Below are 27524 nucleotides of genomic sequence, written 5' to 3' on the forward strand. Positions count from 1 at the left end.
AACAGGTTCATTTGTAGGGGTGTCTTTGGCTCTATCATATACTATGGAGTGGTAGTATGGCATACCTGTCATGAAAGTTTAGCACATGAACTCATGTATTGCCTTAGTTTTTCAAAAGTGTTCTCCTTATATGCAGTAAACCTGTAAATGGACTGCCAAAAGTGACTTGATGTACTATAGTAGTAGGGTTGTAACACCAGTATGATTAGTGCTCACGCTTGTTTAGAGACTTAAATGCTCGATGAGTTATGCGTTATGACGGTAGGCTAATGGAAGCTAGGACTGTGTCTTGGTTAATGCTGGTGGGTAGTTTAGTTTTTATCATCTTCTTCTTTGTCCTCTTTTCTTTTCTTGACTTTTCCTGCTCTCTAGGCTAGCGGAGTCTCTAACAGTTGTTTTAATTTACTTATCAAGAAAAAGCATGATTAATCTGTTAATGTTCTGGGAAAATACTGAGGCGATTACCAAAATGGGAATTAGTTGGTGTATTAGTAAAATCCATTAGTAGATGCTTAAACCTGTGCAGCTATGAGTTCTTCGACAGAACCTGAAATTGCACATGGTTGCCCTTTTAGTCTTGACATTTTGATTTTCCTGCTTTTGTACGGCTAGCTTCGTTGGGGCTTATTTAAAGTAAGAGTGCCCATTTCTCATCCATGAAAGCAAACACCCGTCTCATTCTCTCTCCGTGATGAGGCTCCTAGTTGTCATTCTTCCGTCTGTCCCGATATTGATTTGGATGCTCCAATATTTACTTCTTTTGTTCCATTTAAGCACAATGTGAGAAAGAGAAAGCGGGCATGCGGTTGATGGAACGAAACTCAATAACCTCCTACAGTTTAGTAGCTTAGCTCACGAATTGAAAGGTGTCTATTTCATAACATTGACCTAGGTTTGCTTGCTTCTTTATAGTTTTGGAGTATAGACAGTCCGATCATTGATATTCTGCAATTTAGCAAACTGTATGTCGGTTTCTCTTTTACTCCACTTCAGAAGCCTAACGATTCTACCATGGATTGATCGGATACGGAGGGAAACAGTTTTAGCAGGTGGTTAGTCATTGTTATTCGTTGCTTATATGACGAATCATTTCCTGATTTTTCGTTCTTCTGGAGTATGTGACGGTGGTTATGCTTTTCGGTTGGTTTTTCTAGTCCCGCTTTATAGATGCATGTTTATGCACTAATGATGCACACGAGAAAATTTACGTGAAGAATAGCATTTTACCCCAGAACAGAGATGCTGATAGATTTCTACATATGATTTCTGATTGTTATTCCTAGTAGATGATCTGGAATTTATAGAAAGCCTAAACGATGAAGGGGAAGCATTGAACTTAAAACAATGTGAGGGCCTTGCCATGAAAAATTGAGAAGCAAAATAGTATGTAGGCCTTTGATATGGTAAAGGAAGTTCCAGTAACAAACCCAAGTCAACTCTGAAAAGTATAGTCATATTAACTTATCAAAAAGTCTACATACACAGCTTTAAAACACAGCTCCTGTCCGGAGCTGTTCGATGCACAACTTTAAAACAAAACTCCTGTCCGAAGCCGTTTGATGCATGTGGATCAATGTACATCGAATGGCTCAAGACAGTTGTATTTGGAGTTGTGTTGGTAGCTTTGGTCTTATTTGGTTTATCAAGAGAAGAATTGGTTCCGCAAGAAAAAAAGAAAGGACATTGCAGCAAGACAAGCTGCTTATCATTTAGTATAACAATAGAGAGGAGGAAAGAAATCAGGTGCTTCATTTTGAAGAAAAAAGAAACCAAAAACAATAAGAATAGTCGCTGCAACAAAGCACACCGTTGGTTTGGAGGGAAATTAGACACCGAAGGAAATTGCGTGAAAGCATAATATTCAACTTTCAGATTTCTCATAAACAAATCCATCTTTTCACCCCCTTGTAAGCTGCAAAATCAAGAAGAAAAACTACTTGTTCTCTAACATGAAACTTCAGTCCACTAGTAATTTTTAAACAAACAAAAACTAGTTATTCTCACAAGAGTACTCTGCTATCACTGTCAGGATCAATTTCCTTGCGAAAGCTACTTAATACTCCCCCGCCCATATCCCATCGAATGGGGACACTGTGTTGAGTCCTAGAAGCGGAGCAAGAAACGAGAAACCACGAACAACACCAAAAAAATCAGTGACACAAGGCAGCTACTTGGTTAAACCTCTTAGATGCAGGTAATCTCTGATAATCCTGTACCTCGGATGATTCATTCTCTTAGATGTCAGCAGTAAGAAAGTTTCCCGACAAAGTAACCTGTAAAATGCATTCCAAGTTAGGAATCTCCTTACAATCTACACCAGCAATTATCAATTTTTTAAGCAACAGCAATTTTAATTAAAGCTGGCTATTAGGTCGAACATATACCTTCTCACCAAGTTTGAAAGGAGGGAGACCCTTGTAAGGGCATGTACTGCACCGAAAAGCATCACCTAGTCCACACTGCAGGTTCATCCAATTTCCAAAGAGAACAAATTGAGACAAACATGAGACAAAGTTCCAATGAAAGAAAAGTACAAGTGAGACAAGCACAGAGGTTTGGCCAAATTTCATGCGCCCTTGAGATTAAGGAGGCTACTTTTCTCTCTACATTATTGGTTATCCATTCCACTGTTTCCATATAAGGAAACCATTTTAACACTCCCCCTTTATTAGGGCTGTAAATGAACTGAGCCATTCGCGAACTGTTCGAGACTCGGTTCGATAAGAGCTCGTTCGAGTTCGATTCGTCTGCTAAATGAACTGAACCTGAACCTCAATTCTAGGCTCGTTCCGTAAATGAGCCGAACCTGAGCCTAACGGTATTCGGCTCGGTTAGGTTCGCGAACCTATACTTAAATTTAATTAATAATTCAATAGGGGTCTATTTGTAAATGTTAAAATTTTTAAGGTTGTATATATAATTCAATACTTATTTTTCTCCCAAATTATATACGATCAATGAGAGAGTTTGGATTCGCTTGAGTTTAATGAGCTGAGCCGAATCAAACCTGAGTCTTGACGAGCTCAATTCGAGCTTAAATTCGGCTCGGCTCGATTCATTTGAGTTTAACGAGCCAAACTCGAGCCAAGATGTTCAAGTCCGAATCGAACCCGAACCAAATCCGAGCCGAACTCGAGCCAGACTAGTATCTTAACGAACCCAACCGAGCCGAACCCGAGCCTTGAAAAATTTTAATGAGCCGAACTCGAGCCAAATTGTTCAAGCTCGAATCGAACCCGAGCCGAACTTAATAGGATTCGGCTCGATTCGGTTCGTTTACAGCCCTACCCTTTATAGAACCACACACTCCTTTTTTTTCCTTTACTCAAGTAACACTATGAATTACCTTTTTCATTTTCTTAAATTCCAAATCCCTACGCAAATGAAATGCCAAAATTGTGAATTCAGTTACGTAACTAAAAGAAATGGAGTGTGGTTGTACAAAAGGGGAGTGTTCAAACCACCCACCCTCCCACAAATAGATAAACATACAAAATAGAGTTGGCACACCACATACACTGCCACATGCCGATTGAGGATTGTCCAGCTGGTCCATAGTCGGTCCTAGCTTCTGTACTTTCTCCTCCTCCTCGGCCCTTCCGCAAGTGCAATTTTTGCACGCTTTCCTTGTACTTCCAACTTCACAATCACCAACTGCACAAATGGGGTAATGTGATGCATAAATCAGAAGTTCCCCCACAAATATTGGAGCGAACAAATCCCTAGAATCAAGCAAGTACTGCTTCGAGAAACAATAAGACTTAAAACTCATTGTCTTACTGGTTGGCAACTGGGGTTTCTTCAAATCCTCTTCAGTCAAAAGGCTATCCTCGTCAATCAAATCCATATCATCATTAATCTGGACCTTCGGCAAGCTTTTTGCAGGCTTCTTCTTGAGAGCAAAGGATGAACCAGCCTTCCAAGAAGACTTTGTTGCTCTAATCTGTTGAGAAAAGGAAACAACACATGCATCACAGCTTCGCGAGATAGACATCAGAAATAACATACGACCAATTTGATGTATCCTTCAGAAGGGTTCAAAGAAATGTCAAAGAGCAACAGTGACATGATGAGTTGCGTTAGAACGATTCTAAAACTTCCAAAAACTTGGGGCATCAACTCCGATTTCAGTGTGAAGAAAAAAAGGCCTAAAAATAAAGTTACAATTATCAACACAATTTCACATTTTCCTGGTAAGAGGACAAAGGTCCAATCTAGATATAAAGTTTAAAGCTGTGTGTATGTTACAAGAATACATAATATCTCCACTCAGATTACCCAAAAAGCCAGGAACAAAAAAGTGCAGATGATGAAGTGAAAATAGAGAATGTCATACAAAACACTGGTGGTCAGACATTCAAAACCTCTTCTGTTTTTTTGATAAGTTGGGCATTCAGAAACTTGTTGGTATCAGTTTCCCCTGGACCAAGAAAGAGGAAGGAGTGTGAAGGAAAACTCACGCCAAGAGAGTCTAATGCTTCAGATTGTGAAACCGGCTTCACTGGAAAAATCTGAACATCTAAGAACCCTGCTACAAGCAATTTGCGCTCAAACTGCAAGGAGATAGGGGGAAAAAAATAAATACGACTTGATGTCAACCAAATAAAGAACAGCATAACAATTATCTCACCATTTTCCCAGTTGCAGATTTAAATCTCTGGTGAAGTAGGACAGTTCCACCAGGCCTCAACACTCGTGAGATTTCTCCAAACAATTGATCACCAGGAAATTCAGACGATGTACAGATAAATATGATTACATCCACTGACGAGGAATCTCTTGGCAGCTCAGCTGCTTAGTCATATGATAAAAATTAGGAAGCAGACAAAAGATAGAACCCAAAGACTTGAAATGTCACAAAAGAAAAAACTGAAAGAGGCAAGATTTTTTATTCTTTTCCTCTGCCCCACCTTTGGTCTAGATCCAAACCAAAACACTGATGCCAACTGAGAGACAGCTTCCTACTGTATATATAAAGTGAAAAACTAAAAAATACTCATATTCTTTAACTATCATTAAAAACAAACTTAAGACATCTGGGACTTTCTGATACCCATACTAATTTACTTGTCCGGAAAAAGGAAAAAACCAGAGAATGTCACGAGCAAACAGGGAGAAAGGTAAAGAACTAAAGAAAGTCATGAGATGAGAGGGAAAATATAACACGAGAGGCAGAGAATCAAGTACAGATGATGAGAAATACTTTTTTTTTTTGAACGGCAAAAGAATGATTTTATTAGGGAAAGGTTAATGGTTTCCAACCAAAAGTTGGAACACCAGCAGAGGGACGAAGCCCAATACAACACCCGAGGGCCTAAAGTGCCCAGATAAAAACAATAAACAGCACAAACAACCCAAAAGGCCTACAAGCCCAAATACAACAATAGAAGCCTAACCCAAAGAAAGCGCAAACCTAACCCAAAGGAAACCGTTGCTGCCCACCAAATCTGACAGAACCACCACCACTGCCAGTTTACACCACTGACATGGCGACATCCACCAAGCCTCCACAGGCCACCCCACGGTAGAGTGAACCGACGCCCAAAACAAACCCAAACTGCTGCGGACGCTGAACCTTTGCCGTTAGGTGAGTACCGGGCTGCCCAACAACGGCCACGGCAGGAGCCAACGCCGACCGCTCCATCCAAACCCGAAAGATCTCTAGCCGTTAAGCAAAAGTCAGAGAACCCACAAAACTCCAACCGGGAATGATGGGCAGATTAATGGCCGAGAAACGGGGACAAGCACAACGAGGCTAGGGGGTTGGAAAAAGAAAAAGTGAGGTGAGACAGAGAAGACGAAGACGAGAGCCATACCAGAGCTGAACTTTGTTTAAAGTCAGCAGCTACTTGGAAATCCAAGATTACATGCTGAACCTTGAGGGGCATGAACAATATATTGGCACCAAGTTATGAACTTCCAGGGCTACTTTATCCACCCCCAAAGCACAAAAATATCTTCACGCTCATCTTTTAAAAATCAATTCCAACACAGGAAACTTATGAAGCTATGTAGTTGGTCCATGATAACGAACCCCACTACCAAATTGGGCAACTCAAACAACACTAAATCCCGCAGAGAAGGGAGCATTCATGAACTACAAAGTACAAACTGATGAACATATAATCGTCTATTAGCTCTGATGAGCCTTCAAATCACTCTTGTCAAAAATAAGAGAAGGAAAAGTGGTCATCTTCCTAACAACTAAGCATTAGCCAAAGCTATTTTGCACAATCATCCAAGCAACATCAATAAACATTTGCACAAGATTCATGTTAACGCCCCTAATTACAAATCCAACTAAAACAAGACTGATCCCCAAGCCAATATTTTTCAATCTCGTCCACGTTTCGATCAGTGCATGGCAAAAGCTAATTGCACACAGATCACCTAAGCCTTTCTGTTGAACAACCCTCACAAGATCTACACATGAAAACTGAAGAGCAAGTAATCAACAGGCATACCGTAGAAAACCACGGTAGACTCATTCACCGCTTAAAACATAGTTGAGTAGCTTTCATCATATGCCAACAACTATGAGGGCTATCCTCTGGTAAGGCTACAGGTTGCGATATTCAGACCCATCTCAAATTGTCATGTGTATTGCAGCATAAATGCCAAAACAGTAGTTGTTTGGCACTTGTGGTGATGGTGCATCGTAGGAAGAGAAAGTACGAGATGAAGATAGTGACGCTTGATGCTAATGAGTAATGAAGACAGTCATGACACAAGCTGTTTGTACACACACACACACTCATATATATGTTTTTAAAAACAGTTGACTAACAAAAAAGCATTGAGAAATACGGAAGCTTCATTCTCTCTCACTTATTTTACTGTTCTGTGATTTCCAAAAACAAAAACACAAGGGACCAAAATGAACAAGCACCCTCCCACTTGCTACCCAAATGTTGAAAAACATATCCCACGATACTAGAGACTAAAAAGCAAAACACAGAACGTAAATAAAGAATACAATGACAAAAAGGGGTACAAGGAAAGCTACAGCATCTCTAACAGCCTCACATCACCCATATTTAGGCAAAATAGCTAGCGAATCGCTGAAAAAGGCTTCTAAGTTCTAAAAGCAAGCTCCATCCTCGCCAATTTGTTTTTGAGCAACAGTCCCTAGACATTTCTGGCTAGTCACAGTAGCGCTAACCAACATTTTACTTTTTATTTGTTGACACAGGTTGCTTTCCTTTACCCAAGCAATCTCATTTCAGATGAAACCCATTCAATGAATCTCTTTGGGTTTCAACAGAGCACCAACCATGAATGCCATTGCCACCTCTCTTCAACAGAGCACCAACCATGAATGCCACCGCTAGTTTACCGCTCTCTCTCTCTCTCTCTCTCTCTCTCTCTCTCTCTCTCTCTCTCACACACACACACACACAAGCGCACGCACACACAAATTTAGGGCTTGAACCAAGTTGTAATTCATATTGGGAAGCAAAACTTGAAAAGTGTAAGCCAAATACAGATGATTCATGTGAATCCATATAGAATAATTTTGTTGCTTTGTAGTCCTTCACTATCTACTCTTTTTTTGACACGCCTTCACTATCTACTCATTCTTCACTTAGTCACTCTTTATAGAGAAATCGAGCTTAGATGAAAACCCGAGGAAACAGTTGAAATAGGAGGGGCTATGCTATTAAAAAAATGAAAAAAGAGTCCATGGAGATGTTAAGGATGGTTTATGTTGGAAGAAAAAGAGGTAGTGCAGTTCTGACACATCCTCTTTCTTCCACGAGAGAGTTTCCTTGGCAGAGCATTTGAAAGGTGAGGGCCCCTTCTAACATAGCTATCAATATTTGCATGGATGGCACTCATGGCCAGAATTTGAAGATTGATAACCTCGTTGGTAGAAGAAACTTTATGGTCAAGACGTGTTGCATGTGCAAAGACAATGAGGAAACAGTGCCACACCATCCGTAGGGGAATTTTGGAAATTGATGTATGCTCTATTTGGGAGTCATTGGATGTGTGATAGTCATGCAGCCGGGGTGTTGGGGCGTATAAGGGATGAGGAGAGAAAGGCTTCGTTGCTTGAGCATTGTGTCGCATGTGATTTGATTTGGTTGGAGAGGAATAGAAGATATTTTCATGGTATGGACAAGCCAGCTTCCCATAATATTAGCACTTTGTACACTTGGGTCTTGGGTTTAGTACTTTAGTGGTGCCTAGCTTACACTCTATTCAAGATTTTCAAGATTTTCAGGATCCCTTCTAACTAAGAACAATAGGCTTTTCATGCATTATGTCTTTCTAGGTTTCCCTCTTCCGTAAATAGGTGGCATACCCTCCCTGATTATATTTTGCATTACTCATCAAAAAAGTAAAAGAGGAGATGCATATAGCTTCCATAGTTTGAACAGAGATAACTATACAATCATAGGAAAAGAAACCAACACTGATGTAGAGGATTAAAGCAACACATGAATACTTGAGCAAAGCAAGAGAAACATACTTAGCAATGAAGCTTGAGTGATGATCAGAGGATCAAACTGTTCCACTCCTTCATTCTTTATCAACTTAATAGCATTTAAAACTGCACTAATAGGCAAAACTGCCATATCAGTAAGCGCCAATATACTACCCTGCATCACTTTAGTGTCCTGCAAAAGAAAATGAGAAAAGAGATTCATATGGCATGTTCTTCCACAATGTATTACATTTAACTACTTAATGCAGCAATAGTTCTCAAAACCTCCATCTCCAAAGTTTGCTTACACTAAGTTTGGAGCTTGTGCGAAGAAAGGGAAGTGTGATGAGGGTGTAAGAGCATCCACAATGGCCTAACCGAAGTGGATAATCGAAACATGCTACGTTAGCTTTTGATTATCCAGTTAGATGTTGCTAAAGTTAAAAATGTCCTGGCCCATATTGGTCATAATTAAAAACAATTGACCCACTGCGTCTATTTAGACATTCCATGGTTAATTTCACACCTATTTCGTCCCTCCAATTCTTCCCACTCTCTTCCTGGTCATTTTTTAGTCCAGTAATATCATTCCCTACAATTCTCTCTTCTCACCCTTCAATGGAATCCCACCTCTCTCAAATTATGGAATCACAAACACAAGGCCAAAATGGAAATAAAAAATCAAAAGAAAACAAAGAAATCAATTACTCACAAGATGAAGATGAAACGCTAATGAAAGCTTGGCTACATATTTCTGGAGATGCGGTGGTCAGAAGGGATCAAAAGTGCAAAATTATGGATGCGAGTTCTACAAAGTTTCCATCAATTTCTGGGCATAATTACGGAGAGAAATGCTCAAGGCCTGCAAAATAGGTGGCTAACTATTTCACATGATGTCTCCAAGTTTTGTGGGTATTACAACAAGATCGGACAATTGAATCCTAGCGGATGGAATGATCGAATGATATTTGATCAAACGCCAAAAACTAATATCATTTGATCATTCCATCCATAGTTGTCAAATCGTGAATCAAATCGAGAATCGAAATGGTCATTTTTCGAATCGTGAATCGAATCGAATCGTGAATCGCTCTGATTCAGTCATGACTTCTATAATGCATAGAAACCTATGCTTATTGATTAGGGTAACAACAATATATACTACAAATAAAAGATTTAGACCTAAATCAATAAATACTTTCTTCTAAATGATGATTTGATAATAACGTGGAATATTAGGTAAGTTGCTTCTATTGCTACTACCAAGAGATGATGATTCGTAAAGCCTACTTATGGTTCTTTTTGTACGAAAGAGTTATAAGTACAAAACAAACCCTTAGAAGGCCTATTCCATTTATCTTCCTCATTTTCGATTCACTCTTGTAATAAATCTCTTTTTCTTATTATCAATCCATATAACATAGACAATAGATGATATATAACAATACTAGACCTTAAAAAAATATTTGAACCCTTTTCAAACAAAAAAAGAAGCAAAACAAGAGAAAAATGAATTTCGGAAATTTTAAGTGAATCGAACGATTCACTGATTCACTTACGATTCTCAGTTATTTCCGATTCGGCAGCCTATTCGTATCGATTACCCACCGAATCGTATCGAATCGTACGATATGAATCGTAAATCACCGATTCACTTACGATTCTCAGCTATTTCCGATTCGGCAGCCTATTCGTATCGATTACCCACCGAATCGTATCGAATCGTACGATACGAATCGTGAATCGTACGATTCTGACAACTATGATTCCATCCGCTAGGATTCAATCGTCCGATCTTGTTGTAATACGCACAAAACTTGAAGACATCATGTGAAATAGTTAGCCACCTATTTTGCAAGCCTTGAGCATTTCTCGCTGTGATTCTGCCCAGAAATTGATGGAAACTTTGTAGAACTCACTTCCGTAACTTTGTAAACTTTTGATCCCTTCCGACCACTGCATCTCTGGAAATATGTAACCAAGCTTTTACAAGTGCTCATCTTCATCTTGTAAGTAATTGGTTTTCCTCGTTTTCTTTTGATTCTTTGTTTCCATTTGGCTTTGGTTTGTGTTTGTGATTCCATAATTTGGGAGGATTGAGAGAAGTGGGATTCAATTGAAGGACGAGAGAAGAAAGAATTGGAGGGAATGATATTACTAAACCAAAAAATGGCCAGGAGAGCTAGAAGAATTGGAGGGGACGAAATAGAGGAAAAAGAATAGGAGGGATGAAATACACGGGAAATTAACGGTGGAATGTCAAAATAGACACAGCTGGCAGTGGGTCCATTTCTTTTTATTATGGACAAAAAATGACTTATGTGGGACTTGACATTGCTAACTTTAGCAACCTCTCAATGAATAATCAAAAGCCAATGTGGATAGTTTTGACTATCTATTTTTGGTTAGGCCAACTTGGATGCTCTCATACCATTTTACTATTTTCTCTTTCTCATTCTTCTCAAACTAAACAATGAATCTTCCCTTCCTTTACACATGCTCCATACATATTAATTTTTGATGCAATTAAAATGTGAGTTAGTTTTTTTGAAGCTGACTCACATTAATTTCCTAAACTACCCCTAACTGCCTAACAAAACAAAACAAAACTGCCGAGAAGAAAAACAAATTGCCTAACCTAATTTTGTTCTCCCCTCTTCTACATTCACATCTCACATTTCATTAGAGATTAATCTTAATTGAAGATTTTCCTTTTTCTCTCTTTTGCATAATACATTTGCACATGCATTGCATGGCACATGCACGTCTAGTATATTATACAAGACAAATACTAGAGAGGAAAGTTAAGAAAAGGAAATATTAGTGAAAATGATAAACAAATGTGGGAAACCCAAAATCTTTATGGGGCATTTAAATAGGAGTCCTAGGCTCTATGTACTCTTTAATATTCTCGTTCTTGACCCAGATTATCTTTTAATCCTCCTCTTTTTTAAAACCCAAGAGTACCCTTTCTCTCTCACAATCTTTCAACTATCTCTCTCTTAATCTTCTCTTCAATCATCTCCCTAAAATCTGCAATCAAATTTTACTAAAACAAGCACAAAAGTCTGAAAAATAAGCCTATCAAATACTATCATTTTGATGCTAAAATAATGATATATGTACATTACTTACCAAAACTGAGGAAGATTATAAAAATCTAGATTGTGCAAGAATAAATATGATTATAAAACAAAGGAAGATTATAAAAATTAAGATAACATGCCTTAAACAAGAATAATGATAAAAAATATCATAATAATTGAATTGATCAAAATACATTTACAACCGCTAGTCCAAAATACAAGTTCCCAAGCTCTTTAGGAATTATGATAAATTTTCCAGTAGTAAAATCATAATAACCGAATCTACCATAAGGGAATCTGCTAGTTCAAAACATAAGTGACCGATTTTTGGGAATTATAACAAATTCATCATAATAACTAAATCAAATTTATCATAATAACTAAATCTACCCTAAGAAATCTTGCAACAAATAAACTTGCCATAGCTTCTACAGTATTCATAACAAATTTATCACACTTTCTGAAACGAAATTGACCACACAATTACTGGGAAAAACAAAAATACAACAATTACAACCTATGTGACAAGGACTGGACCCGTTTTCCCAGAGCGAAGATCAAGATCAAACCGGAAAAAAACACTAAGAACCAAGGTGTGAACTTGGCTAAAGGAGGACAGATCCAAAGCACAACTTCAGTTGAAGCACAAACTTTATTTTCCAAAACAATGGAATACAAACCCGTGGTATCCATCTTAACAGCCATGAAAACCTCTTTCTCATTCTTTCCATTGGGAGCATGAATAATCCCTCAAGTAAGAGCCTCATGCCAATATGTGTGTTTGGGACAAGAGCAAACTGATTTTTTCTCTTTTCACTAATAGGTTTGCTATGTTTCCAAAAAAATAGGGCTCTTAATTAGGAGGATTCCACCGAAGGTAACAATGACGTTCGAATAATGAATGAACTCCTATTTATAATTGGAAATTAGATTTTTCAAATTTAAGAAAAGGAATTCGCGAATTCTGACAGATCAAGGTGGAAATACGCATGCTAATTACCAAAAGTGTTGCAAACACATAAAAAACAAAAAAAACGAATTGACAATTCCAGGGAAGAGAGAGAGAGAGAAGCAAATGAGAAAATTGTACCATGTCGTAAGAGGGCCGGCGTTCGGTGACGATCAAACGAAACCCTAATACACCGCACAACGGCTGGAAAGGCTGTAACTTCGACGCCGATTGCCGACTCTCTCTCTCTCTCTCTCTCTCTCTCTAGATTGTTGTTTTGATGGCGGCGAGCTAGACGAAACCCGCGGGCTTTGAATACTTTAAACGCGGTGGTGGGAGGATTGGGTGTGATGGCGGTGCATCAATGTGCGAACGAAAAGTCCAAGCGGTGACCTGAACGAATACTTGTTGCACGTGTTTTGGTTTCGGTTTGGGTTGGTGCACACGTCGAATTCTCGTTTTGTTAATGCCAAAAATGTTGTGCAAAAAAAAAAATCGTAATGCAACGATACTTTTGGTATTAACAAAATAATTTTGACATTGTTACTTCCCTTTGATTTTGGTTTACGTTTTTATGTGATGAAAGCACTAGAAACAAGGAAGACTATTATTTAAAAAACGTGAGGCGACGAGGCAATTTAGGTTTTTGCGAGCTTTAGAAGTGCGAGGGTTTTGGTCCCTTCGAGACTATCTCTCAATGCAGAACCTCTCATGTTGTAATTTTACAGGGTTTTTTATGATCTTAATAATATAAAAACCTTTTTTGTCAATAAAAAAACGAAAAAGGAAGCCTATGGGATGATGTTTGGTAGCTAAATTGTGTTATGTAAATTTCCTTTATGATGTTAAACAATTACTAACTATCTAGGTTTAAGTTAGGATCAAGAAATATCATGATTATCATAATACGAACAATAAGCGGAAATTATAATCAAGAACGTCGTATTTGGATCAACAGAAGTTGAGCAATCCAAGATTTTATTGAAGCAACCATTGATTTTACAAAGAGGATTTTGCCTTCGGTGGAAGACGTGTTACTATCCCTTACCTGCTAACCACACATATATCTGTACATAGATTGTGCACAAATTTTATTGTGGGATCCACCACAGGTTCCACACAAATGTTCCGAGCCGTCCATTAAATGTAAAATATTTTTTCAAGAGTCTCTATAAAAAAATTAGCTCAATCTATTACCTATAAGTGCTCGATCCAATTATCTAAATTTTCATTCAAATTTTCGGGTAATGAAAAGTTAGATAATTTGATCAAGCACCTAGGTATTGGATTGAGCTGATTTCTCACGAGGACTCTTGAAAAAATGTTTTACATTTAATGAATGGTTCGGATCATTTGTGTGGAATCCGTGGTGGGCCCCATAACAAAAGTTGTGTACAGATTGTCTGTGTCGACAGATTTATCGTACTTTCTTTCTCTCAATATATTATATCACATACTAAGAAATTAGCTGATGCCCATGTCTAAAAGCACGTTGGAATATATCATAGTCTCAATTTAAATAAATTATTAATCACAAAATAATTTTAAAAACAAAACAGTTTTCCAAAACTTTTTGTATAAAAACTGTTTTTTTAAAACAGTTTAAAAAATATTTTTTGGAAAAAATCAATTTTTTAGTTTTTTTTTTTAAAAAACATTGTTGGGGGAGAGAGTAAATTTTTGTGTAATGATTGGTATATTTGATTGACTATACGTGAGGTTCATTAAATTTGGTTATTGGCAAAAAATTACTAATTTTGGTTATCCAAAGTCTAAAATTTGATTAATTCTAAAGAAGTTGTTAAATTTGATTATATTATTGCCAGCCATATTTTATATCAATATTGTTAAGTGAGAGTTGATAATGCCAAAACCTCTTTTATTTCTGCCAAAACCATATGTGTTCCTTCCAAAACTCAATATTTGTCTTTCATTGCATGACTTAATTGTCTTTTAGTACACCACTTGATTTACGAAAATGCCCCTTAAAATCCCTTAAGAGTATTTTAACATTCTTTTGGCATTCCATCGTCAGAGCATTCTTCTTCTTTTTTCGAAAATACCAGAGCTTCAACTTCAGCTACACTGCACCCCTTTTTTTTTCTTTCGAGAATACCAGAACTCTATTTTACTATGACTTCTCTTTTTTATTTTCACGTAGTAATAAAAGGCTTCACTTCCAAGTCCGTTCAAGATATGCGTAATGGAGTAGTTTTTGTGTGGAGACTAAAGTAGACAATCTAAACCAAGTTTATTATTTTTTTGTCCTAATTTTGATACTCTGTTTCATCACTTTTCTTTTTTAATTTTCAAGTAGTGGTGAGGAAGGTGTTTCTTTTAAGCGATATGCATAATGGAGTTTTTGTACGAAGAGAGCGTAATCATTTGTTAATCGCAGATTTGAACTTTTTGGAATTAATGTTTAATTCTTGACGATGAAGTGAACATGGCTCTTCTAAAATTAACTAGTGTTTGTTAGACTTATCTTTTTTCAATTTGGGTGAACTTGCTTGCCTTTGCTTGGTCTGTAATACAGTATTTAAACTTGGAGAATATGGTTGTAAGCAGGAGGATTTTTTTTTGATTGGCAAAGAAAACATTTTATCGGAGAAAGGGGAGGAGAATCTATCAAAAAGTTGAAGACATGAGTTGCTTTGCTTTGAACTCATATGGGTTGTTTTCATTTGGGATCATAATTTTGCTTGTAATCATGGAACTAAAATTAGTTGCATGCGGCCTCCCCCTCTCTCAATTTGAAACTCTGGTATTCTCGGAAAAATAATAATAATTTGAAGCCCCGGTGGTGGAATGCAAAAGAATGTTAAAATACTCTCAAGGGATTTCATGGGCATTTTCGTAAAGCAAAAACATTGAGTGGAGGGTAATTAAGTCATACCATGAAAGATGAACATTGAGTTTTGGCAGGAACAAAAAGGGTGGCATTATCAATTTCCTATTATTAACTTTAGAAACCTATTATTTTTTATTATGTCACTAGTGCTTGTCCGTGCCTACGGCACTACGCACTCCGGTTGGAATTGTTCGTGCCTACGGTACTTGCTAGCTAATGGCTCAAACATTAGTGTGTAATATGTGATTCTCTTCTTAGTGACACGAAAATTTAAAAGTGACAACATATGCAGAAATTAATTCAATCTCAATCTAAAGAATTTATTCAGCCCTTGCATTGTTGAATACTCCACAATCAATCTCAATAATTTTTGTATCATTCAGTCAAAAATAAATAAACTAAGTCGAACTCATGTGTGCTAAAATTTGATTGCAATATAGGATGCAAAATCACATGTCTTAAGCCATCTAACATACTGTAACTTCTTTCTTAAGATAGGAAACCTATGTAAATCAATATGGTGTACTTTAAGGAAATGAGAAACTGAAGTTTGTATTCTTTGTAATTTAATCCCAATAATTTACCCATCTTTACCATAAAAATCAGATGTTTCCTTCATTTTGAAAAAAAAAAAAAAAAGGTTTTCCTTTATCTTCACCATTCGTGCCTCAATCAATAGGCTCAGTATTGTTGTTTTCCATTATTGAATAGTTAGCCCTAGGATTTTAAGCCCCAGGATTACACACTATTTACAAAATATGTCATTGGCTTGTATATGAAGGGTAGAAAAATCTGAACTGTTGGATTTGTTTGTATGAGTAGATAAAATGAGAAATCTGAACCGTTAGAAAGAAAATATTCTTTAGAAATATTCCCAAAGACCCTCCAGTTTTATAAGATAGATTGTGGATACTCTAAAACTAAGATATTCTCAAAGCGTCTACAAATTTAAATTTTTGGCTGCAAATAGGGTATGAGTGACGTAATAGCCACCGCACATATTCGGGCCGTTCAAAAATGCAACCGACGGTTCAAATTGAAACACATTTTTTCTTTTTCTTTTTTATTCTTTTTTTTTTAAATTCGTTCGATACTTTCAATCTAAACCGTCGATTGCATTTTTTTACGAATATGCTCTTGACAAACAACCTGTTGGAAATTGGAGGGTAAAACTATAAGCGAAATTTGCTCCGAAACCAAATCCCAAATGGAAAGGATATCTTTAGGCAATCTAAATTATGCCCAATTCGATACAATTCGGATGCTAGCTAGGTGTATAAAAATAAATTACCCCTTGCATCGCTTCGTACTCATCATCGATCAGTTGGTGTTCAACAATGCCAAACTCTTGTCGTTCCAGGAAAAGAAGAAGGCCGGCATCATCGATCAGACTGGTCGGGTCTTCACAGCGATCTTCTGGGCTCAATCCTAGATCGCCTGTCTTTCGTCCACATCGTTTGTTTTGGGGCGGTCTGTCCTTCGTGGCTATCGGTTGCTAAATCGCACACTTCATCCACGCCGCCAATGCTCATGCTTCCCGATGACCTAGAAGAAGAAGAACGCTACACCCTGAGCAGTTGGTCGGAGCACGATTACGGGAGCACTCGCTTCTACAGTCTCAGTGATGAAGAACGCTACACCCTGAGCAGCAACCAGTGGAAGCTGGGCAAGACTCGCTGCGTTGGATCTTCTCACGGCTGGCTGATCCTTTCAGAGGATCAACCTTTACATATACAATCCCTTTCGCCGAGTATCGATTCAGCTTCCTTCTATACGTAGCTTCCCGGCTGTTACAAGCAATGTTCGCAAAGATATCTATTCACACACTGACGACGATGACGTTTTGCAAGTTGAATACCTGTTGTTACACACCTTGTTTCCGCAGGGTGGATGGATACGTGTGAAATCCCTTAAAACTATCTTGATCAATAAAGCTGTGTTATCATCGGATCTGTGTCGCAACAAGAGCTGCTGCACATTCGTAGCTGTTGTGTACGATCAATCGCGTCTTGTCCTTTTTAGGATTGGAGACAGTAAATGGACAGACCTCCAAGCCGCGAATAAATTCAGCTTCTTCTACATGGACGTTATATGGTGCCAAGACCATTTATGTGCTTTATCTCGTAAGGCCTCGGTTGAAATTTGGGATTTTAGCAGCAGCGCATCGTCAGTTCCCGTGAAGAAGATGGAAATCGAACCTACTTTCTTTGAGACCGAGGTTGAGTTAAAAGAGCTTTCCAGGGATCTACACACCAATCAGAGTTACATTGTTGAAGCAATGGGAGAGATTTTGCTTGTTGTCAGGTATATCGGACAATTTGTTCGCAAGGAGGATCGCGTACCTGTCCCCAAGAAAGATCGTTCCCTATATGGCTGCACATACATGACGTTGAAATTCCGGGTATTTAAGCTGGATTTTGCTCGGACGGTGTGGGAGGAGATAGAGTCCTTGGGTGATCGCGCGTTGTTTTTGGGTGGAAATCACTCTTTGTCGCTCTCTACTGCTGGTCATGGCTCTCCAAGTTGTCGCCAAAACTCAATCTATTTCACCGATGCTAATTGGTCTGAGATGGATTCATCTCGCTGGGGCTGGGCTGGTGGTCATGATATGGGAGTCTTCAACATGGAGGATAAAAGTATCAAACAGGTGTACAAAACCAAATCTTCGGTTATTCAACCACCCCCATTTTGGGTTGTTCCGGCCAGTCCACGGTAGAGACGGTACTGTATAACATTAAACATAACTAATTTCTGGTAGTTTTGCTCCTTCTTCTTGATTATACGCGTGGTGATGTTATTTTTATAAGCACTTTGCCTCGTAACATAATCTTGAGTGGCTTTTCGAATTGTTGTGGATGTAATGCTAAGTAAAAATGTTTGGTACACATATAGTTCTCAAGATTGCGCTATGGAATTGTCGTTAGAGCATCTCTAAGTTTCCAACGGGGAAGTCAAATTCCCTCTAGAGCTCCAACAATTAAATTTGGAGATGATGAACTTTTGGGGTATCAAATTTGGAGATGTCAAGTTGTTAAATCAGCCTTCGAAAAAATTTAACATCTCCCAATCTCAAGCTAAGATTGGACTTGCACTAATGGAAAACAAATTAGAGTAATGATTTTTGAACTTCTCTTTCTCTTAAATGCATTCTAAAATTCGTTTTCCGGTGCTTCAAATTACACCCAAGATAAATACTAAAAAAACATTGGACAGAGTTTATAAAAAAAGTGGACTGCAAGACTAATTTTTTAATCAAATTCTCACAATTCATTGGCTAAACAATCGTTTGCGGCTCCAAGATGCTTTTATTCACTGTGTATGAGAAAGAACAAACAAATCACTGTTTGTTTTGGTAAGAAAGCAATAAAAATGCCAGAACCAGAAACCACACACTTCGCACACGTTGTGAATGTGTTTGTGCACTTCTGCGTGCAAACGTGCGTGTGGTTCTAGCACTACTCAAAAAGAATGGTCTATCTTGAAATGAGGGCTGCATACAGGAGTTGATTCCAAGTATCGGGAACCCCGGCGATGCACCAGTGGCTGCAGTCCAGCCCACTGTGGCCGCCCAGCCCGTAAGCAGATGGGTGCCCATCTTTCCTTAGTTGGGAAAGGGGTGTTATGTTTAGCAAATACACTGGCTTGGACATTGCTCTCAACACTTTCTCCGCCACCAATTCTGCCGGATGGGGGCCGGCTGGATAATTTGAGCCCGCCACGGGTCGGGTTTGTCCTCTGCAGTCCGCCTTCGGCTGGGCCCAATCGCTTCCACTGATACACGAGAGAAAAGAAGTGTTGGGAAGAAGAAGAGAGGATAAGTAATTATGAGGACATGAACATCAGGGCAGCTCTTGTCCATTGTTAAAAGCCCCCGGTCTCGTTCAATTTCGCCCATTTTGATGATCGAAACCATTCACTTTTTAGAACTCAACAAGAATATTGGCTACGTCAAAAATCACATTGATCGGATATCGTTTGGAATTGTTATGAGTCTAAGAAAAACCCACAAATGTGCAAAATTGGATGGGACTAGAGGCTATTTTTATTTTTTAACACTGGACAGGAGCTGCCCCAAAAATATAAACAGTTTTTTGAAAACTATTTTCTCATGTTCATTTCGTATTTAATGGCATTGGGTAAAGTGGGCGAGGTCGAACAGGGTGCAATAGTAATTGGCTTTTATTTGTTCGACGGTCTAAGGTGTTCGGGTCAGCTTATGTGCACCTTGACTATTTCCCTCTCTAGTCCGGTGAGGCATGCTATCCACGTTGGCATTAAGGGATTCAACAAGAGATTTCTCTTTACTCGGTGTTCGGGTTAGAGCCGTCAACAATATTTTTGGCATAAAAAAAGAACTTCATTGCCGAGCAAAAAAAAAAAGAACTTCATTGATATAAAAAAAACGATGCTTTTTCTTTTTCTTTAGATGAATAAAGAAAATTGATGTAGGTATTTGTCAAAACATCCAATTGTTTGTTTGTTACTAACATATATAAGCAAGAATTGCTACATAACTTTGATTCCCTTTCATCCTTTCCCTTGGCAAACTTGTTTTGTATTAGGATTTTGCATTGGAAAAGGTATTCAATGATCCTATCCATTTTTCCCTATATCTATATTCCTACATACCCTCAACAGATAGTCTGGTTGGTTGTTAGTTTGCTCGATCACCACACAACTGATTATGGTGCGATCTTCCGGGTCAGGCCGCAAGCAAATAATTTTTTGTGAATTCGTTAGTTTTGGACGTAGATGGCCTGCTTTTGATCGGACATGAAAGGAGATTAGTTGAGACCCATGTAAGTTGACCCGGATACCTTGACCGTCGAAGAAAAAAAAATCCACACTCAATCCCGTTCTACTAAGGTTCTTATTTTGTAAGTACTTTATTTTTCGTTTTACAAAACAGGTCATTTTCTCACAATACATTACCTTTAAATTCAAAAAAATAAGTATTTATTACTCTTAGCGAAACATGGCCTATTGTTGTTATCCCAACACAACATTAACGAACTAAATAATCACTTACTTGGCATGATCAGGCGATACACCTTGGAAAATGACTCTGGTTTTTGTAGGATCAATGTTGGACTCAACCCATCTGGCCCATGTATTCAGAGCTTTCTCGTAGGCAACCAAACGAACCATGTCTTTGTATACAGCACTCCCATCTTGAATAACATCCCATCTGTAACACGCACAGTACAAAAACATTTAGTTAATTTACTTACTTCCTGAAAAACTCCGAAACCAATTTTTATTAGTGATATAAAAAGGGTGGAAATTTTTACTCTCAGATTTGTTCGAAAAATATTCAAAGACAATTGAAAATAAAAACATGAGAGACAGTTGGGTCTCGATCGGATGCTTTTTTTTTTTTTTTCAGAACAGGATTTGTTGATCGATTCTTACGGTTGTTTCCTTCCGGTGTGAAGCCACCAGTGCCATGAGTTGAATATCAATACGTCCATCCCTTTCCACATTGTGCCGCTCTGGATCGAATCAAGTTTGAGAACCCGTCCACTTTCTTCGCTCATGATATCAACTAGGAAAGCATTGCGATCGAACATAATCGAAGCGTTGTACGTCTGCATTGTTAAAAAGCGTCCATCGTAGATGTCAGCGTTCACAGAAGGTGCTCAACTAGGGTTTCATGACTTTTTTTTTTGAAAAGGATGATAACTGTTTTTTATTTTATTTTATTTTATTAATATCGATTCATTTTTCTAAAATAAAGACACCTCCTCCTTCCCCACTTTTCTTTTCCAATTCCTTCACCTTTATTTTTTTTTCCCCGGCAAAAGTTAGTATTGTTAGAATAGTTAGACTAACACCTTAAAAAAATTGAGCTCCTGACCTTTTATCCTCAAATCTAAGTAGAGCTCCTGATGTTGTTGGACCAAAAACCTCTTGGCCCAATTCCTTGTACCTTCCCCTCAAAAGTAGTACTAGTAACAAAAATTCAACCAAGTATTATTTCAGCCATATGTATGTCGGTGTCTTGTAAGTGTGTACTCTATCACTCCCCTGGGCTGTGTTTGGAACTCAGGGATAGAAAAAGAAAAGAAAGAAAAATGATTAAGAGGAAAATGAGAAGGAAAGTTAAAGAAGAAAATGAGAGAAAATTTGAACTTGAGTTTGAAATTTTCCCTTCTCTCTTTTTGAAGAACCAAACAAGGGAAGGGAAGAAAAATTTCTCTCACAAGTTCTGAACATAGCCCAAGGTCTCCTCACCAAGGCTCCGTTTGGAACTTAGGAAAAAGAAAAGAAAGGAAAAGAGAAGAAAAATAAGAGGAAAATGGTAGGAAAAATTTGGAGTACTATTCACTAAACTTGAAATCTTTATTTTCTTCTCTCTTTCTTTTCTTTTCAAACCAAACAATGAAAGGATTTTTTTATAAAAATTTTTCTTTCTTTTCCTTGAGTACCAAACAGAAGAAAACATGCTTGGCCGTACTACTATTTGTCAAGTCTCTATCGTTTGAAAAACCACTTCATGACGAAGCCATCTCTATCATTCACCCCACCCACGATTTTACATCATTTCATCACACAAACATGCCACATGTATTTTTTCTTTAATTTGGTAATGAGAAATTGCAATATTACAGGTCATTTCGGACCGACAATCAATAGTAGTAACAAACAAGTCACAAAGATAGTACTCCCGCTGTCCTACTTTGTTGTGTTTGTTTTATTTTTGGCGCCTCACAAAAAATTGTCTATCTTTCACAATTTATAATATTTTTTATAATTTCAAAGACTTTGTTTAAAAAAATTAATTGAGATCTATTAAACAATATATCTATATTTCCATACTGAATCTATAAAATATTGTAAATTAAGAGATATAAACAACTTTTTGGGACGTCCCAAAAAGAAAACAGGCATAACAAAGTGAGACGGAGAGAATACTAATTAAGATATAGGTAAGTCAGATGAAATTCGAATTTGGTTCTAGTCGAAAATTAGCTCTCCATGTATAGTTGATTCTAGTGACAATTATAAATGAACAGTTTTACTATTTCAGGATTGAGATAAGAAATTTGGCATAGAGGAAATTTGGTGAGCCTGATTCATTTGGCAACGTGGTCTCTATACAACTGAAGTTCTGAACCCCATGCACACATAAATTATTGTTCGCTTTGGGTCTCAAAGTAATCCAATCCCTCTAACTGCATACGGTCCCCATTACATTTTCTCTCCAATTATTACTTTCATTTCTCTATCTATCTCTCTCCACTCATTACCGCAAACTCCCGTCAAAAGCCAAACCTAACAAATTCTTACTGAACAATTTTGCCAGTCTCAATTCTAGGATCATAGAGTATCTTCGATACTAGTAAACTATATATAAAAGATACAATTTATCTATTTTTTATTTTTTTAAATAATCAAATGTCCGGGCTAGCTAGGTTGCACGCATTACGACTAATTTTGGAGCCCTGAAGCTAACGACAGGGTTAACCCTCCAGTTGCCCCAAAATTTGAAAATGTTTGGCCTACGTGAGATACGGGCATTTGGGCAAACCCCAATTTGTTCATGCATGCATATTGAACTTAATTAATGCAGAGAGGGATGATAATTAACTCACCGGGAATGTGAAAGTAGAAAGGCCTTGAGTCCTCTGTAAGGTGTACTTGGCCCGTGGTACTGCCACGTGAATCATGCAAGTGAGTGACTGCCACTGGTTGAGGCTCAGAGAGTCTCCTACAAACAAGAGGCGTTTCCCTCTCAATCTCCACAACAACTCTGCACCATTAAACCTATATGTATGAACAGATCAGGTTGATTCAAGTAGTCCTAGCTCGTCTTTGTGCATGCAGGGGTCCACTAACGTGAAAAACCATTTTTTCATGGAAGCACGATAATATTCAATCTAAGGCCGTGTTTGGTTCGATTGGGTGAACGTTGTAATCATTTTTCATGGCTGGTAGTGAATGTATGTTGAAATGGACATCGTTACTCCCATTCCAAATTGAGATGTCCTAAAGTTTTTTTTTGCATTTAATGAATTTCCAAAATATTTACTACTTTTAATTACTTGTCAAATGTAAAGAACTTTTGTATGTGTCTTCGCATATCGAAAATCTCAAGACAAATTATCATAAAAAATTATACATTACTCATTGACAAAAGTGGATTGAAAGACCACCCTTGGATTGTCCAAGTGGTAAGGGCGAATTTGCGCCTGCAACATGACAGGGTTCAATTTCATTTTGGGCTGGGCTGTAATGTCTTATCTGGGGGGTGGTGGGCGGTGGTCTGATCTTTTGTGGTTGTGCTTGGGTGCAGGTTGCAGCTCTGTCAGGTGGCCAGTGGTGGCTTGGTGGTTGGCGGAGTTGTTGTCCGGCGGTGGGGGCGGGTTGAGATCTAGGGTAGGTTTTGGTTTTCTTTTGGGCTGGGCTGTAATGTCTTATCTGGGCTTTCTGGCTCTTTGGGTGTTTGTTCTTCATTGTATTATCTGGGCTTTCGGCCCTTTGGGTGTTTTTCCAACTTTTGGTTGGAATCATCTTTTCTTCTAATAAAATGTTTGCTTTGCCTTTTAAAAAAAAAGGGTTCAATTTCATTTGGAGACACTAGTTCCTCCGTAAGTTTACATTGCATGGATGGGTCCGATACGGCCCTATCATGGGGTGGTTTCTACGTCGTGAAAAAAAAGAAGATGGATTGAAAGAAACATATATAGCAACTATACATTAATAATAGAGTTGTCCCCAAACTTGGCCAAAGGGAAAAATGTAGTCCCCACGTTTACGTACGTAGTGGTGAATGATTGGATGGAGAGAATCCAACTGAACTGAGCTAGCTGGGCACCACATGATGATATTCTGGATTTGGTTTTACGTGTGGTTCCTCATGAAGCCATCTTGTGTGCACGCAATTTCCATTTGGGTAATTAGTGGGATGTTTGGATGGTAAGATATCAATTCACCGGCTGGTGGTACTCCGCATGGCACCCGCAAATAAAAGATTGTCACCATGCTTTGTTGGTCACTCAGTATCTCATAACTACTCAACAAAAGTAAATGATAGTGTGTCCCTACCGCATAAATAGTTGGAAGTACCACACAGGCAACGTCACATAATCTCGTGAACACTGAATAATTACTCCAATTCAACCGCGTAACGTAATTCCTTCAGAATTGTTACGTGGTGAGAAAAATTGTACGTACAGGGTCCCTGATCTCAAAGCACAGTTATGAGGAGCCTATCTCCAAATTATAGCCACCCTGTAATGCCTGTGAGAGAAATATCGCAGCACTTTTTCTCTTTAGGAATGGCGAAAAAAGAATTTATTAATCCACTGAATATCTTATTTACCAATTGCAACAAGATCGAAGACAACGCCCCAACGAGATCGCAGTACTCTAAAACCCTCGGCAATCATATGATGCTCAAGGCCGTAGACATACAACATGGTTGACAAGCAATCAACCAATTAAAGCCGACAATCATAATATTGCAGCACTGTTTCAGGAATAGTACGTACTGATTTAACTTTTCTATGTTAGTGGTAATTGCATGAGATTTTGTGTGTTGTCTTTTTCTATGTGGGGCGGTGGTATTTGCATTAGATTTCATGGGTGTCATTTATGATGATTGTTTTTTTATGGCGGAAATGACCCAAAAAAAAAAAAAAGAGGAAGAAAAAGTCTAAAATAGAACATGTGAGGAGGGAGCAAAAGTGGACCCAATTATATTTTGAAGTGTCATGGAAAATATGAGGCTGACATATGGTGATTTTTTTGTTTCCCAGTGAGAATATCATTATAGGTTAGACTTTAACTCGTTCTGTTAAGATTCTTATTTTTTAAGTATTTATTTCTGGTTTACGAGATATTTTAAGTACTTATTTTTTGTTTTACGAGACAAATCATTGTTTCATAATACATCACACTTAATTCAAAAAATGAGCGTACGTACTTATTTGAGTTAGCGGAACGGGGCCTAAGCCAGCTTCGAAAATTATATACTCCGAACTATATTTTTTTACAAAACTACATTTTCATATTATTTTTTTATTAGATCACTACATATTCAATGTTAACTCACCAAGCAACGACCAATTTTATTTATCAATTACATTTCGTCTAACTTTTGAGATAAATAAAATAACTAGTATTTGGCAGTGTGACACATATTTCACCACAAAAAAACTATTTGACCAAAACTACACTCTACCACCTTAACCAAAAATGCTCCATCGATCTAAAGTTTGATTTACTAGATCTTCATTCTGGTTATGACTTGTTCCATTCATGCTAGAATTCAATCGCTGGCTCATATTTTGATTTTCCTCTGGGAATGTACTAAATTCGCAAGCGGTTTTAAAAAGTCAAAGATGAAAATTTAATGCTTCCCAAAATTATAGAATCTAAAAAGCTAATGGCATATTCAATTCAATTTAACAAAAAGTCTAAATGCAATTACTACGTCCTTAATTAAAAAAATCAGAAAAGTTAAAATCAAGATTATCCGACGGAGAGAGAATTGCATAATGCAATTCAAAAAGCACTAAAAACGCGTAATGTGACAAACGATTCGGGCTCAAACAAATGAAAATCATCAAGATGTCATGCATACAATTAAGAACAAACAATAAGTGCATTCTTGTAAACAGCTTATTGTTTGAAACTTTTTTTTTTTTATAATTTTTTACTTTTTGACTTTTTTCGTCGAAACGAATGATTATTTCAACAAATATTAGCAAATCTAACAACAATTTAGAAATAAAAAATAAAAAGAACAAAACACATAAGACGGGGTTTACTTTAATTTTTTTCAACTATGACAAAGAAATGAGATGACAGGAAAGGATGACAGGAAATAGCACAGTACCTTGGTAAACTGCATCCAGAGGGCTGCCATCTGTACTTGAGGTAGTCTCTATCCGGCCGGCCGTTCTTCAGGCAATCGAATTCCTTCTCCACGAACGGGCACGCCGTTGCTTCGTACAGAGGATACGAGTTATCGTACACCCAACTCCCTTTGAACAGATCACAGGCGCCGTTGGGTTCGAACCCACCTGCTGCTGCTAGTGCTCCATTATCAATGCGGTCATAGGACTCCCCATGTATCTGGTTGAAGAAGAAGAAGGGAATGAGGAGGAGTAGGACCAGGACCAGCGCTGCAGGGGCTGCAAATGAGTAACTGCCCATGAGAGAGAGAGAGAGAGAGAGAGAGAGAGAGAGAGAGAGAGAGAGAGAGAGAGAAGGTAGTTCGAGGTCACGTTGTGAGTGATTTTTTAGTGGAGGAAAAGATTAAGAACCGCAATATATATGTACGTGTGTGTGCATATGTGTTGGTATCTGGGAGAGGAGTGATCTTTTTGCGGAAAGTCTGCTCACACAGATTTTCTGTGCATAGATTGTGCACAAATCACTATATGGGATCTACTAAGAGTCTCACACAAACGATCCGATCTATTCATGAAATTTAAAACACTTTTTCAAGGGCCTACGAAATAAATCAGTTCAATCCGATACCTATTGATACTCGATCCATACATCTAAACTTTCATTCTGACTTTAGATCTTCAATTCTGAATAAAAGTTTAGATATATGGATCGAGCACCTATAGGTATCGGATTGAGCTGATTTCATAAAGGAATGTTTGAGAAAGTGTTTTAAATTTATTGAACGATTCGGATCGTTTGTATGGGACCCATAGTGAACCCCACACAATGACTGTGCACAATCTGTACACAGAAAATCTGTGTGAGTAGTCGGACATCTTTTTGACAAAAAGGGAATTGAATTGAAGAGGTGGGACGAAAATAGTGATTCGGCTAGCAATTGAAGCGACAGATTCAGACACAAATATATCCAAATTCGTTTCATGTGCATTGGTTTCACACGGATACGTACGGAGCTCACTCAAATCAAAAAACGTTCTGGCACATTGTTTTTTCCTACTACTTTGTATATTTCTATTTATGTCCGTAACATTATTGGGTTTTTTTGTTTTTAAGGGAGTTTAGTTCGGTTTTCATTTTCATTCTCTTTCATTTTGTTGTTTATGTATTGAAATGGTAATTATTTTTTCACTCTCCTTGTATTAATCCTTTATCTTTATCTATGTACATAATTACATATGTAGCTTTCATGTATTAACAATTGAATAAAAAAAATAAAAAAAATTGAATCACAGATTAAATTACTTTCACCGGTGGTGAAAACGCACCACCGCCATTGTGTGCTCC

At 37.8% G+C, this 27524-nt stretch overlaps 3 protein-coding genes across 3 annotated transcripts; 1 reads left to right on the top strand and 2 right to left on the bottom strand.

Moving 5' to 3' along the window:
* Nucleotides 1–1842: 1842 nt before the first annotated feature.
* Nucleotides 1843–12856, bottom strand: LOC131321784 (anamorsin homolog). Its single transcript, XM_058352732.1, has 8 exons — nucleotides 12608–12856; nucleotides 8477–8624; nucleotides 4631–4791; nucleotides 4461–4553; nucleotides 3781–3943; nucleotides 3518–3654; nucleotides 2385–2459; nucleotides 1843–2273 (listed from the first exon to the last, which is right to left on the bottom strand). The coding sequence occupies exons 1-8, from the start codon at nucleotides 12608–12610 to the stop codon at nucleotides 2235–2237; spliced, it is 819 nt and encodes a 272-aa protein (XP_058208715.1). The 5' UTR covers nucleotides 12611–12856; the 3' UTR covers nucleotides 1843–2234.
* A 3985-nt stretch (nucleotides 12857–16841) lies between these two features.
* On the top strand, nucleotides 16842–18033 carry LOC131323678 (F-box protein SKIP23-like). Its single transcript, XM_058355525.1, has 2 exons — nucleotides 16842–16997; nucleotides 17203–18033. Exons 1-2 carry the CDS (start codon nucleotides 16842–16844, stop codon nucleotides 18031–18033), a joined length of 987 nt encoding a protein of 328 aa, XP_058211508.1.
* A 555-nt stretch (nucleotides 18034–18588) lies between these two features.
* LOC131321785 (protein trichome birefringence-like 43) lies at nucleotides 18589–26560 on the bottom strand. Its single transcript, XM_058352733.1, has 5 exons — nucleotides 26161–26560; nucleotides 22913–23084; nucleotides 20730–20905; nucleotides 20347–20505; nucleotides 18589–19088 (listed from the first exon to the last, which is right to left on the bottom strand). The coding sequence occupies exons 1-5, from the start codon at nucleotides 26478–26480 to the stop codon at nucleotides 18791–18793; spliced, it is 1125 nt and encodes a 374-aa protein (XP_058208716.1). The 5' UTR covers nucleotides 26481–26560; the 3' UTR covers nucleotides 18589–18790.
* Between the last annotated feature and the right edge of the window lie 964 nt (nucleotides 26561–27524).

The sequence above is a fragment of the Rhododendron vialii genome, chromosome 4a (assembly GCF_030253575.1).
Source record: "Rhododendron vialii isolate Sample 1 chromosome 4a, ASM3025357v1".
NCBI classification, from domain to species: domain Eukaryota; kingdom Viridiplantae; phylum Streptophyta; class Magnoliopsida; order Ericales; family Ericaceae; genus Rhododendron; species Rhododendron vialii.